The 13,939-nt window shown below is 48.2% G+C and overlaps 3 protein-coding genes across 9 annotated transcripts; all 3 read right to left on the minus strand.

Moving 5' to 3' along the window:
- Positions 1-1,207: 1,207 nt before the first annotated feature.
- On the minus strand, positions 1,208-1,963 carry LOC119275408 (signaling peptide TAXIMIN 1-like). The gene is made up of 2 exons (XM_037556232.1): positions 1,706-1,963; positions 1,208-1,615 (listed from the first exon to the last, which is right to left on the minus strand). The coding sequence occupies exons 1-2, from the start codon at positions 1,837-1,839 to the stop codon at positions 1,492-1,494; spliced, it is 258 nt and encodes an 85-aa protein (XP_037412129.1). The 5' UTR covers positions 1,840-1,963; the 3' UTR covers positions 1,208-1,491.
- A 677-nt stretch (positions 1,964-2,640) lies between these two features.
- On the minus strand, positions 2,641-5,988 carry LOC119275409 (uncharacterized protein HI_0077-like). Of its 7 annotated transcripts, none has more exons than XR_005135672.1 (8): positions 5,498-5,887; positions 5,172-5,413; positions 4,919-5,015; positions 4,573-4,756; positions 4,408-4,489; positions 4,282-4,327; positions 3,924-4,214; positions 2,641-2,957 (listed from the first exon to the last, which is right to left on the minus strand). XR_005135672.1 is itself a non-coding variant. In XM_037556236.1 (8 exons), the coding sequence occupies exons 1-7, from the start codon at positions 5,885-5,887 to the stop codon at positions 4,152-4,154; spliced, it is 1,104 nt and encodes a 367-aa protein (XP_037412133.1). In that variant the 5' UTR covers positions 5,888-5,988; the 3' UTR covers positions 2,641-2,957; positions 4,121-4,151. The 7 variants fall into 7 exon arrangements, 6 of the variants coding, with proteins under 6 accessions (XP_037412133.1, XP_037412135.1, XP_037412132.1 ...); XM_037556236.1 differs by having other exon boundaries at positions 4,121-4,214; positions 5,498-5,988; XM_037556238.1 differs by having other exon boundaries at positions 2,641-2,912; positions 4,121-4,214.
- Positions 5,989-6,311: 323 nt separating this feature from the next.
- Positions 6,312-13,797, minus strand: LOC119275411 (transcription factor GTE3, chloroplastic-like). Its single transcript, XM_037556240.1, has 5 exons — positions 12,398-13,797; positions 12,225-12,315; positions 11,941-12,063; positions 11,743-11,818; positions 6,312-6,782 (listed from the first exon to the last, which is right to left on the minus strand). The coding sequence occupies exons 1-4, from the start codon at positions 13,652-13,654 to the stop codon at positions 11,757-11,759; spliced, it is 1,533 nt and encodes a 510-aa protein (XP_037412137.1). The 5' UTR covers positions 13,655-13,797; the 3' UTR covers positions 6,312-6,782; positions 11,743-11,756.
- Between the last annotated feature and the right edge of the window lie 142 nt (positions 13,798-13,939).

Genomic DNA, 13,939 nt, shown 5'->3' on the forward strand with positions numbered 1-13,939 from the left:
TAGTCATACACTTAATTCGGGATGCAAATAATTAATAGTAGTAAGTTTTTTAACCGTGTCTCTACCATTAAAGGAAAGTTGGGGACTGCACGTGGTACGCCAAACTCCCCTCCACTTGATCCCCTCTACAGAAAAAACCACCCCCCCTTCCCACACGCACAAAGAAAACCCACCTTCCTTGCCTCATGCAAGAAAAAAAGACACCATCTGCCCCTGTCTTTTTCTTCTTCGCGGCCCCCTCGACGAGAGCCGACGCCGCGGCCGTAGGTTTCCTAGCTCTGTTGCCATCGGCGGGAGCGGCGGGAGGGCAGCCGACAGTCGTCGAAGAGGCAGTGGCCACCACGGCGGACTTGGTCGCGGTTGGAGCAGATGCTTCTGACCAGTGAAGATTCCCCAACCTCTTTTCGGTGCGGGCAACAGCGCAGGGTTGGTTACCGGCGGGGACAAGCTGGCGGCAGTGGCCAGCGGGGTGGCGAAAGGGTCTTGGCAACCCATTTCGGCGACGGGACAGTCATTAGTGGCGACGGTGGCGCGTGGGGCAATGACGGCGGGAAGGAAGCAGCAGCGAATGCGGGAGAAAGAGGCGGGCCAGTTTTTACTCAGCAGCGCGGGCATCGGGTATATTTAGACTCCAGCTAAGTGCGGAGTGAAATTTTATTTCTCTGTAGACCTTTAGGGATCAGAGACCTTTAGGGGATCGACTAGAGTTGCTCTTGGGATCGACTAGAGTTGCTCTAAAAGAGCAGGATTGGGGGCCGGATTTGCGATGTCCGGTTGTAGATACTCTTAAGTAGTCCTGGCCATCTGAGGCACGGCCCTGTCGGCCCACCCAGGCCCTGCCCTAAAATCCAGGGCCTAGGCCCGATGGGCTTGCCCGTGGGCCAGGCTTGGGTCTGAGTTTTGAACCCACCAGCAGGGCCTGGACGGGCTTGGGCTTGGCATATCAGCATTTTAAGGAAGAGGCCCGGCCCACTACCCTAAGCCCTAATGGCTTTTTAGGGCTTATTACCAGATGGGCCGGGCTTGGGCTTGAAAAGTAGGCCCGATGGTAGGGCCTGGGCCTCATTTTTTTGCTGTGGGCTTTTTTAGGCCTGGCCCAAGCCCGGCCCGGCCCGGCCCATGGCCAGATATACTCTTAAGGCAGAAAAGCCCAGTGATCAACATCAAGAGAGCACACGGTAGACATCGTGTCCATAGCAATCGCCGACAAATAACAGCCGAAGAATCTGACGGAAACAGAACTACAGGCAGTCGCTAACAGTCACGAGAAGTAAAGTCACAATCATCAAACATCGCGGAAGGGATCACAGGAACGATCGAACCAAGGGGGGAAGCTAGCAGGAATCATCAGCCATGGTACGAAATATACGCCGATCAATCTGCGAACATATGTTTCGAGGTGAAAAAAACAACAAGAATCTGCGGACATGTGCAAGGCCGACTAAGCCATGAGCGAGGGGGGCGAGCGAGCGGTCCCTGATCAGCGAGGAATCAGCAGGGTATCTTGGAGGTGAACCACGTCATGACGTGGAGCGGCGCCTTGACGAGCTCCACCGCCGCCTCCAGCAGCAGCGTCACGCACAGGCAGCACGGGCAGATGCACGAGATGGGCAGCCTGTGTTACAGCACGCACCAAACATCAGACCAACAGCCAGGTTGGCGGTGGCAAATCGCGCGGAACGAGGAGGAGGAGGAGGAAACGTACCCGATGATCCAGATGATGGCGCCGACGATGGAGACGAGGACGGCGAGGAGCGCGAAGGGCAGGCCGAGCAGGAACCCGAGCGGCCGACAGCCGTGCTCGTGCTCGCGGTCGCCGCCGCCGCAACAGCAGCACATCTTCCCCTGATCCTCTTCCCTTTTCACTTTCCCTTTCCCCGGCGCGCGTACGAGGCAGGCGAAGCGAGGCTGGTCAGATCGGCGCCGGCGGCTGTCACGCGTCGGGGTGGTTAGGCGTGGGGAACACAGTACGAGTAGCTATATAGCGTCAGGGAGGAGAGGAGACGGGCCGGCTCTGCGGTCGCTTTCCGGCGCGGCGAGTTTTGATTTATCCGCGTGCGGCAAGGTCGGCAATAATGCGCCGCAGTGGGCAGGCGGCAGCGAGGAAATCCGGCAAGGGCGATCCCGGGCCGTCGGTAGGCGAACGGACGACCGAGATGGCCACGGAAGCTGCCCGGAAGGACCCTTGGGCAGCTGCAACGGCCCGGTGACGCGATGCGTTGGTGCGACGTCAGTGTTTGACCACTGAGGCGGCTCTATTTTGGGGGATAACGTGACGACGCCGGCGACCGGAGACGCGTGCCGGCGCGCGACCGGGTGGGTTTAGTCTGGGGGCATTGGACTAATCACAGTATGACACGGCGGGCGGGGTTGGAAGAACGGGCGGCGACCGATCGCCCGTGGCGGTTGCGCCACCGGCTCCCACGTGCCCGTTTGGTCTCTCCAGCCGTCAGCCGGTACACACGGCCGCTGGCCAGTTCATCCCAACTCAATAATTCCGCTTCCTTTCCAGACAGATACTACTCAACAAACTCAAATGCTCCCTGACAACATCGGAACACTACAAAATGGCAGAGGAAAGCTCAGTGAGACGGGATTTCAGGACTGTAAAGCTTGAACTTTCAGGGTGACAAGGGATCAGATCGGATCGACAATATCCTATATATTGATTTAATAGCATCGTGGTCAACTGTAACACATATCCGCTGATACATCACAGAATGTGAAACGTTTGGCCTTCCACTGAACTGTAGCTGACATGAACTGGTTACACTTTGTCCATTGTTCTTCGGCTCTTGCAGCTCAGGCCAACAACACCTCGCCTCCCAGCAGCAAATTATGCCTCAAGCAGGTAAGAGTCTTGATGACTACTGTACAGGTCACTACCGTGCAAATTTGAGGCGTTTGCGCATCTGTTGCCTTGGGGCGGCAACTTGGCAAACACCCCTCCAGCTATCCTGATCATTCACCAAAGTAAATACACAACTGAATCATCATTTTTCCGAACTGAAGACAGAAATTGGTGTTTAGCAGCACAAGTCTACGATGATTTGTTCAATTGTGTATCGTGTCATCAACTCATTGGAGAAACAGATGTGTACGTGACACGGAAACAACAAAACTGGATTTGCTTTAAGGGGCAATATTGCTCGGTACCATTACAAAGATCACGGAAGAGAATATCATCCATGGTGTCACTAGCATGTGGCCTCAGGCCCCACATGACGTCCTTACATTGGATGGTATTGAGCTAATGCTTTCTATTTTTACCACGAAAACATTAGGAGAGTTTCCTACTGCAAATGCTTTCTTACTTTAGTGAAGACTCAAACCTATATTGAGAAAAAACATAAGAAAAAATTACTACATGAGGTCTGCATGTTGCGTGTTGTGGAATGCGTATATACATAAAAAAGAATATACAAGTACATTTTGTCCTTGACGTTTGACCAGGTGTATATTAGACTAATTTTTTCAGGATCGCTATTCTGGCAAAGGGGATGAAAGTGGCTCAATCAATACATCCATCCATTTCATTCAATTGGTAGTATACTTCCTGCTAATTGCTGTCCATAGTCCTTGTATTAGTTGTGACTTGTGAAGCAAAATAACTAGGATGGCCTGCCCAACTTTCCTAATTATGGGTTATGGCCCATCAAAAAATTTGAGGCTAAGGAAACTTTGTGCGTCCCTAATCCCTGGCTTGTGAAGCCAACTGGCAGGCAGGACCCCACTGTCAACAACTTGAACACTTAGTGAGGTTTGTTTCCTACAATCATTCAAAGTGCACATATAGCTCAATCAGCTGATGCATACTAGCATAACAAAAAAAAAGTTTCTTATCTTTTTCATAGATGTGATCATGCATATCAAATTAAAAAGGTCCAATAAGTAGAATATAGGCAAAGGACAAGGTGACCAACCTAACCAAGGTTAGTCAGGGATGTAAGCAGCTTGGTGGCGGTTGGCATCAAAATAAACCAAGAAAAAGGTATCAGTGTGCTAGAATATCTGTGTAGTATCCATCCGTTCCAAAATAGATGACTCAACTTTGTACTAACTTTATACTAAATTTAGTATAAAGTTGAGTCATCTTTTTTGGAACGGAGGGAGTACCTACCAAGTCTCTCAAGTATTCGTCAGGTGAGATTTTAGCCATTCAAATTAGCATTCTCTTTCTCCATCTCAATAACACATGCTAGCCTATCATGCACCTGTGAGGTACATACCACAAGTTAGATACATCAAAACACACCGGATAAACAATAAATGGTCCCTCACCTCTGAAAGGTTGCTTGCAACTTCAGGTTTAAGCGTCTCATCATACCTGAAAAACATCAACAATATGACTTATTCATATATACACGCAAGACTTCAAGATTCAGTCACAGTTTAGTCAAAGCTTACCATTCTCGAGGTATACCAGCTTCATCACGAGACTGATAGTTAAATGGACCCCTCATTACAACATCATGCTCCTTTATCAGATCTGGGATGTTAAAGAGAACAATCCATGAATCAACATAATTTCATGAAATTGTATTTAGGTGGATCATAAAGAAGCAACCTAACCTCTAAAAGCAGCACCAGGGACACGGCCCATCATTTCGCACACTTTCAGAAACCAATATAAACCTACAGAAACATGTGCAAGCTCTTCCTCTGCTACTTTTGCCACAATGTCTGCAGATCTATGGTCCGCAAAGCCAATTAACTTTTGGACTAGTCTCGGTCCAGCATCAAGGCCTCTAGCTTCCTATTAAGGTTCTAATCATCAACATATTGGTCAAGTGTACTAAATCGAAATTCTTCACCAAATACTGTCATCTAAAAAGATTCGGAGACTCATGGTTCAAATTGAGCAGGTTATGACAATGTATTTTTGACAGTGCAACAGAGAAGGAAGATGATCTGGCACCTGTACTAGAGGTATAACTGCCATCCGTGCAGAAACATCACTTGAGGATTTTGCACACTCCCTCCACAGAAGATTGTGGACAGGCATATCACCATATCTGCCCACAGAAAACTGTTACAGATTTACAACAATCTGACATAGCTCATATAGAAAACTATGACATATGACAAGTAGACAACAGGTAGAACTATCAGTGGACAGAGATTTCGCATCAATTCAATATTCACACTTCCGCATTCTCTCTGCTGCTCACCTGAAGCCAAGCTCGGCAAGCCGCTGTGAATACCACCGAAAATGCCGGCTCTCATCGTCAGCCACACGCGCAAAGTCCGCAAAGAAGCCATCTCCCAGGGTGTCCCGGAGCGGCGAGAACCGCACCACAGTGTCCCAAGCAAGGTCGATCGCATTGAGCTCGACATGCGCCAGGTTGTGGAGCATGTACGCGTTTAGCGGTACCCCCATCGCCTTGTGCGTGGGGACCTCCTTCTGAGTCACCTGCAGCAGCAAGAGCGCCACACACCCAACCTGCTCGATGAAATGCCTCGACGAAGAGAGCAACAAGGTGGATGGAGCATTTACCGCGAGGGGCTTTTCCGGCCTGGCGGGGTGGTCGGGGGCCCGGGCGAGGCCCACGGGGAGCCCGCCTGCCGCCCACCGGGAGAAGGCGGCGTGGGTGAGGTGCGCCTTGGCGAGGGGGTCGGCGGTGGACAGCACGAGGGCGCCCATCTCGGCCAAGGACGAGCCGTCGCCGACTCCGGCGCCGGCTTCTGGCGCGCCCGCCTTGTCCGTGTTCGGGACGCAGGGGCCGTTGGGGCCCCACGAGCGGAGGTCGCTGGGAGGAGCCCGGCGCCAGGTGTGAAGGCCCGGCCATGGGAGCGGTGAGGCGGCAGAGGCCCCGGCGGCGAGGAGGCGGCGGCGCGTGGAGCCACGCGCTAGCGGCAGCGCCGGAAGGCGCCCAAGCGGGACCATTTGGCCGGTGGAGCAGTTTCGAGCTTTGGAGGTGTGGTGTGGCGTGTGGGAGGTTTACGGCTAGGATAGATAATGAGATGGATGAACAAAGGCCATGTCAAAGGCCAGGTCCTCCGTGAGTTGGGCTATTTTGCAGGAAAACAAACTAAAACCGGGTTGCATAGCACCACTTATTCACCGCATAAAGTGAATCAATTGGAATTGTGGGGAGACAAACTCAGAACCATGAGATCATCCTAGACGGTTACTGTTGAGAGCCAACAGTAAAGAACCAGTTACTCAGATCACTTGTTCACTGACGTGTAGGCTTCAGAAAAGCAAAACGACTGTGCTACTTTTCTACTGCCCCCACATTGAGGTAAAATGTTTCAGCTTCACCCGCAAAAAAAAAAAAAAAAGTTTCAGCTTAGAGCAACCAGAGCAATGGGGAAAATGAATTATCCATGCTATTCCGACGCAACATAAATTACAGACTAGCTAGTTCCAAAATAAAACAAAAGGAATTAACCAACTATAACAATTTTACAATCTTACAACAGGGTGAGGTCTCCAGGTTCCTGGTCTTCACCGGCTGTCTTTACTTGCCCAATTTGCAGGTGTCTTCTATCCAATTGTCAGATAACTTCCAGCGAATGACTAAGTAAACGCAGCACTCTACAATAGTTACATAACTGCAAATAATGGTACAGACGCATGAAATGCATGCGTGATCTCCGGCATCCACTATTTTGAGGCTAAAAAGACCAAACAGCAACACGGACAGCAGCAGTTGTCGTTAGGCTTCCCTACATGACCAAAATTTACAGACGGCAACATTGAATCGTGTCGGCAAATATCATGCCAGAATCTTTGGTGAACTTACAGGTTATCATCATCTTCTGTCTGACGTTAAGATCTGCAAACATTAAGGAAATCGGAGATGTTAGGTTCAACATTTTGGACCATAAGATTTCTATCGATCTAAAGACTGCACATAGGGCTAGATACATTTTAAATAACAAACGACACGCACTTTGTTGTGCTTGCGTCACAACATATGTTCAAAAAAATTAAATGCTCTGCTCAGATGTATTTTTGGACATTAATCTCGACAAAAGGGTTGAAATATGAAATAGATATGAAGAAGTAACACTAATTGCCAAGAATATTTGTTGTGAGATGAATCTATGAGCATGAACCATGTCATGATATTTTCATACAAAATCTCAAAAAGCAAAATTTAGGTGTCGTTTTGGACGGCACAAGTACGTCAATGCCACAGTTTCAAACTGTACTCCCTCAGTTTATAAATATAATAGACTGCACATAGGGCTAGATAAATTTTAGATAACAAAAGGCGTGCACTTTGCTGTGCTTGCGTCACGACATATATTCAAAAGAATTAAATGCTCTGCTTAGATGTATTTTCAGTAATGCAGTATGTTTGCCCTTTTGCAACCAGACTGTTTGGACTTTGGAGCACTAGTGTAATACTACCTCCTTTCCAAATATAAGAAGTTTTGGCAGTTCAATTTAACTGCCAAAACGTCTTATATTAGGTATTTTATATAGGATAATGAAAATCTCAAAAAGTATGCAAATTATCTACTCCCGCCGTCCCACAATATAAGAGCATTTTTTACACTAGTGGTAGTATATTATATATTTACATATGGCTTGAAAATAGTGTTCCATAGCACATGCTTTTTATCAAAATGAAGTAGGCCCACACCAAAATTGTTGTACTTAGTTTTGATGCCAGGTTTAGTGATTTTAACAAATCATATGCAGGCAAATTTGGATACATTACTTATTCTAATGCATCTAGGCTTTAGTCTAGTTCAATATATAGAAACAAGCCGAACAAAACAAAATGTGCCCTAGCTCAAGAAGATTCAGATAGTATGAAAATTATCCCTGTCTACTTTAACTAATGGGAAACGCTGCTCATCAGCCGGTCGATAATCACGCCCGCGTCCGCCTCCTCGATTCTGCGCCACGCGTCCCCTGTGCCCCCACCTCTGCGTCTTTTGCAACAGTGTCGTACCTTGTCCCCATCTCTCTCAATCCTTTCGTCCCGAATCAGCACCACATGGAGACGCTCGCCGCGTGCCAGTGCTCGCCACCGGCCCGCTTCGGCAGCCATCGTTCGCCGGCAAGGCCGGCCTTCACCGCCCCACTTCCATTCCTCCTTTATTTCTTCGCCGCCTCACTTGTCGTGGCTGGGCAGCCGGCTGCTCTGCCGCTCACATCTCTCCTGCCCTGCATCTAGATCGGGCGAGCCGTCACCCGACGTCAGTGACTGAGATCTGCACGGCCCGGTCGTCGTTCCAGCGGCGCGTGGTGCAGCGCACAGCGTCTTCGTCGCCGCTGTCGGTGTCGGGGAGCCCTCCCTGCTGGATCCGCCCCAGCCTTGCGCGTCATGTTTCCGAAACAAAGCTCTTATTGCAATATAGTCAACGATGTTTCTGAAACAAAGCTCTTGCTGCAAAGAGGGATCATAAGCAGAGATGCTTTGCAACGTCACCAATGTTTCTAAAACAAATCTCTTGTTGCAATAAGCACCGATGTGTTTCTGAAACAAAGCTTTTGTTGCAATAGTCACCATTGTTTCCAAAACAATACTCTTGTTGCGAAGAGGGATCCTACGTTGAGCAACCTAGATCGGACGGCTCGCGAGGCGGCGGATGTTTTAAAAAGATCCGCCGGCTGACGCATAGCACAGCCTTGAATAATTTGAGCAACTTCTCAAAAGTTCACCCGCAAATTAGGAATGTTTTATTGCAGTAGTCCAATACCAGTATTGAATGATCAAATTAACATTGCATTGATGCGCTTGTGACAGTAATTAGTGAATCTGCAGTGTGAATATCACAGCATGTTTCCTTTGGTTGCTACTCGAGACAAACATCGCCACAAACACTACAGCTGGATTCATAACAGTTTAGTCAAAGTTTACGAGTAAATTTATATTCTTGGTCCACAGTAGAACTGCAGAACGTAGCCACCGAAACTGCAAAACTAACTGCCACTTGGACGATACTAATGACAGCCACTACAACTATACTAGTAACAATAGGCTGGACCAACATGGCCATTTATAGAAAGCTCATGAGAATAGGGAAAAACATGTAGCTATCTCTATGTTATTTCGAAAGCCATTATCCATAATCAGCAAAGCTGGTAATGTTAAATGAACTCAATATTAATCCCTCCAAGTATTTAAACTGTATCCTGCAATTTCCAATGAGGACATTTTATAGTAGTTTAGAGTTTAACAAACAAATGAACTGGAGCCCCAGAAGATAACTGCTAATTAAGTTTAACAGAATAGTTAAAGACTGATACATGTTCGAGTATAAGCATTGTAATATGTGACCACTGTAATGTATAACTTGGACAGACTCATCCCAAATAAGCACTGTAGAAGTACTAAAATCCAACTTGTAGAAAAAAGCGTGCCATATTTTTTTTGTAAAAATTAAATCATTTTCAAACATTTCTAGTTGGAAAAGGAAAGAGTCCATAGCAGTAGACTATAGCAGAAACACATGGGAAATGAATTATAACTCTAAATACAATTTATACTTAAAATCATGTGATGGACTTGACACTTGACACCACTATTCAAGGCAAGTGATTCACATCAAATATCCCCCTTTTCAATAGGTGTTTGGGGATTGTGCCCTGGGCCACACTAGCCTTGCCAGAACGTTGCCAGGAGCGAGCCTGGATCATGTTTGGTTACCACCCTAGTTTGCTCCCCACCAGGCGCAGGCCACCAAAAACGGACACCTGGGGGCATGCACCATCCTTCCTCTTTTCGGATGGCATTTCCTCCTGCTAATCACACGGGTGAACTTTTCTCCTCCTTCGGAACTAGTCGCAGATGCCAACACCAAAGTCCCACCAAAATGAGTCGTCGCAAATGCAATTGAGAAGGCGTCAGAGTTAAGAAGTCCCTATCAGAATCGCTAGCCCACTGCCGGTGCAGATGCAATGGAGCCACTGCAGGTCGAAATCAGGCATCTGTGTTTGCAACTGAGAAGCCATGAGTCGCAACTCTGCAAGCAAACGACTGTGATCCTTGGTGAAGCAGATATCAGTGGCCGGTCTTGCTGTACTCGCCCGCTCATGCTGGCTTTGTCCAGAGGCAGGCAAGGGAGAGGGATCCATGCTCCAACGCTACGTCGAATGCGTCGAGAAGCTACCTGATGAGGAGCGCGTCCACAGGAGATATCAATTTAAACTACAGCTTTCTTTCTTTCGTCAAAGAGCATGTCATGTGGTTTCGCTATCTAATGTACATGCATTTAGCATAGTTATGCTTCCTCACCAACAACACACAGTTATGCTCTTTATGTGTTTTTCTCAGGCCAGAACTCTAATCGAACACCACAACTTCAACAGCGCAGGAATAGGCAAAAATCATTTGATTTTGGGGCTACCTTTAGGTACCTATTTTTACCAACCATGGAGTTGCATGGAGTCCAGCCCGCAAACCAAACAAGCCATAAGACCATCTGCAAACTTCTTCGACTTTCTAAAAATTATCAAGATGCCTCTTTTATTGAAAAGGAATGATTATTTCTTTCACTAATATACCATAAATTATTACGTGTCATAGATGATTTAAGATATATGAACCTTCTCAGCTAAATAATAAGATATATGAACCTTCTCAGCTAAATATTCTGCATCATTGCATGGCAATCCAATAATATACTTGTGATCCTACCTACTCCACGAGCATGTAAGGAAAGTTACTGCATCACGTCTTACCTATGACCAAGAGCAAGGTCATCCTCTAGGCTCTAGCATATCCATTTTATTTCTAACCTACAAGCTAACAGCAATAACGCAAGACTGGTATGGATGATGCCTGCTGTTTGTACAATAGGTGGTCTCAAATAGTACATCCAGCTATCTGCAGACATCAAACCATCACATTCTGGTTCTTCTTACTTGTTTCAAAGATGCACATGGCCCGAACGTCGTGAACATGATGAACTCTTGCGGCACGCGCTGCAACCACTTTGACATGTCTACCTTCGCCATCCAGGAAGGATCACCTGTGCTGGGGAGGAAGTGGGGATGTAGCTGTCCAGACTTTTGCATCGGGGTGGAAGGAGGAGGACTGAGGCCAGAGCCTGTTTATTGCTTGCTGCCACTGCCACCCTCCCGCATGCACTTCTGGCGCTGCGGCCTTCGGGGAAGGCAGCCGCCGCCCCATGGGGAGGGGTCCGGGACCATCGCGTGGGAGAGCAAGACCAGTGGCGAAAATAGACGTGTCAAAGTGGTTGATTTGGTCAGATTGATGGCTAGTGGCATCAGGGTAGGTTTTGTGCAAATAGGAGGGCCACTAAATTAGAAGAGATGGCCTTTGGGGGTGGTTTGTGCGAAATGTCACCGCATGGCAGTAGTCAACCTGCCACCCGTGCAAGTCAAAGCTGATGTAGCGTGGATAGGACTGCGAGTGACACTTAGCAAACTTTTAGGACCCAGATATGCATTTTCATAGTATTGGGACTAACTTGACACACCACAAATAGTTTGAGGACTTGCGGTGTAGTTTACTTAATATTGTATTATTGATAGTTAAGCCTAGTACAACACAACCGGTTATACTGGCTTGATCTACTTAGCTGCTTATTTATCAGTAAGTTAGCATCCTCTGCATGTCAGGTAACAAATCTAAGTCAATATAGTGTTTCCTACTAAACTAAAGGTTCAAAAGCTAAGCAACTTGCCAAAGCATGGATTTTCTCATTATGCTTGTTAATGCTTTGTGGCTTGGGTGTGTTTTGCATGCATTTCAAGACAAAATACAAAAACAAAATTATTGGAAAACAAACGTGAGGAAATATAAAATATACCTGGCCTATAGATGTTACGATTTGGGTGACTGTGCAGCATCAGATCCATCTGCTGATGAACTATCAGAATCCGTATCTGCACATGCTTCTCAAGGTAAATACCATGTGTTTTGCATATACTTCTAAAGAAAAGCTTGTATAGAATCTTGCACAGTTTATTATTCTTGTTATAAATTTCTGCCAAACGAGAGTGTTTACCACTGGAGGAAGACCCTGATTCACTGCTAGAGCTTCCAGAACTACTTGATCTACCGACATTGTCTCCTTTCTGATCTTCCAAATGAGCAGGTGATGATGAACCCATATATCTCCCATTGTCATCTGATAGGTGAGAAAACTTATGTGTTACACTTACACTGCACAAAAATATGCTACAAACAAGTAACCATAACATTTATAGTAGTAGCCGACACATTTGTTCTGATCTGGAAGGCAACAATAATAGTTACAAAAATGCTCTAAGGGTGTGTGTTTAGTCTTGCCTGCTGCAATTTCCTTATGTGGTTCAGCTTCAACCATAGGTGGTTCAACATCAACCACATCAACTACATCAACTGCTTCTGGTTCTGGGATCTGTAATTGCAGGACACTGGTAAGTACCCATATTGCTTAGCAATTCACAAACACCTATTATTACTATCTATAAAAAACATACCGTATTGTGTACTGTGCGCATCTGATCCTGCTCTTCCTCATCATGCCTTGCATGCTCAATCTTCTCCAAATCCGGCTCATGGTCGGACTCATCCTGCCTTACTACGGAAAGCTCGGCCTTCCGCTTATTCTTGGTTATACTTTTCTTGTAGTTTGTCACAAACCTATCAAGCTCCCATAATGTCTCAACATCAAAGCTATCTATATCAACCTCAATCTCATCGTCATGCTGATTGAGTGATGAGTTCCTCTTCTTTATGATCTGTACAACATTATCGAGCTTCTCAGCTGGCAAGTCCTGGAGGTCGTTACTAAGCCGCTGCTTCTCCCAGAACGTCATCTCCCTCTTATTAGGATCCCTTGCCTTTGGCTTCTTTAAAACTGGGGGTCTGGCGGTACCAGTGTGCGGCTTCGGGGGAGCCTCCAATGCTGCAGCATGCGCTGTGGAGTCAGACCTCTCTAGTACTCTAGCATTATCCATCTCCCTCTCTCTCTCCCTCTCCCTCTGCTTCTGCTTCTTGGGTGGGGCAGATGATGGTGTGTGTGGCTGCGGTGACAGCTGTGCCATCTCAGCTTCAATCTCTGGCCACTTCTCCTCGAACATATTTAGAAGCTGCTCGGCCATGAAATACACATCCTGCCCCTTGGGGTTGTACTTCATGGCGTTCTGAAAAGTCAGACGGACTTCTGTTGCGAACTCCCGCGGCGACTTGTAGTGCCCGGCGGCCAGCCGTGACTTGACGGTGCCGAGGTCCATGGGCTTGGTGATGATGGTGTGGTAATCGTGCAGGCCAAGCGCGCTGGCGTCGACCGGCACGTTGAACACCCAGCCGTGCTTGTGCTTCATCAGCCTCGCAAGCACCACGGCGCAGCTCCTGAACACGGGAGCGTAGAGCTTGCGCCGCGCCTCCGCCGAGCCGGACGGGTTCGGGGGACCCTTCTTGGACTTGTGCTTGGAGACGGACGGGTGCGGCGGGAGCGGGGTGGAGGGGTCAGTGGCGGAGAGCGCGGAGGAGGGGGCGGGAGCGGGGAGGGAGCTTATGCGCTTGTAGGCGGCGCGCACCTGTGCGAGCTCCGCGGAGAGGCGGCGCCGGAGCTCTCGTCGCGTGGCCGGCGTCGAGGGGAGCGAGAAGGTGACGGTGGGGATCAGCGGGCCATTGTGAGCGTCGAAGGAGCGGGCCTTGGAGGATTTGGGGCCGGGGCCGTGAGATTTGCGGGAGTAAGCCTTGCCGGAAGGCGACGGCGGGCCGGAGGTCATTTGCGCGGGTCAACGGCGGCGGCGAATCGGGGACGGCGGCGGATCGGGGGCTGCGATTTGGGGATTTGGCGGAGGACCGAGGCGAGATGGGAACACAAAGCCAAGGGGTTCGGTGAGGGCTTGGTGTCGTTGGCCGCAGGTGGTGGGGGCAGCTCCTCTCCTGCTACTGTGGGAGGGAGGGGTCGGCTTTTTTCCCAGTCCAAAACGTTTTTTCTTTTCTTTTGCTTACTTATTTTTTTCTATTTTGATTTGGATGAAACTCCATTCCTGGCTGGAGTGCTGTTA

Source organism: Triticum dicoccoides, chromosome 3B (assembly GCF_002162155.2).
Source record: "Triticum dicoccoides isolate Atlit2015 ecotype Zavitan chromosome 3B, WEW_v2.0, whole genome shotgun sequence".
NCBI lineage: Eukaryota > Viridiplantae > Streptophyta > Magnoliopsida > Poales > Poaceae > Triticum > Triticum dicoccoides.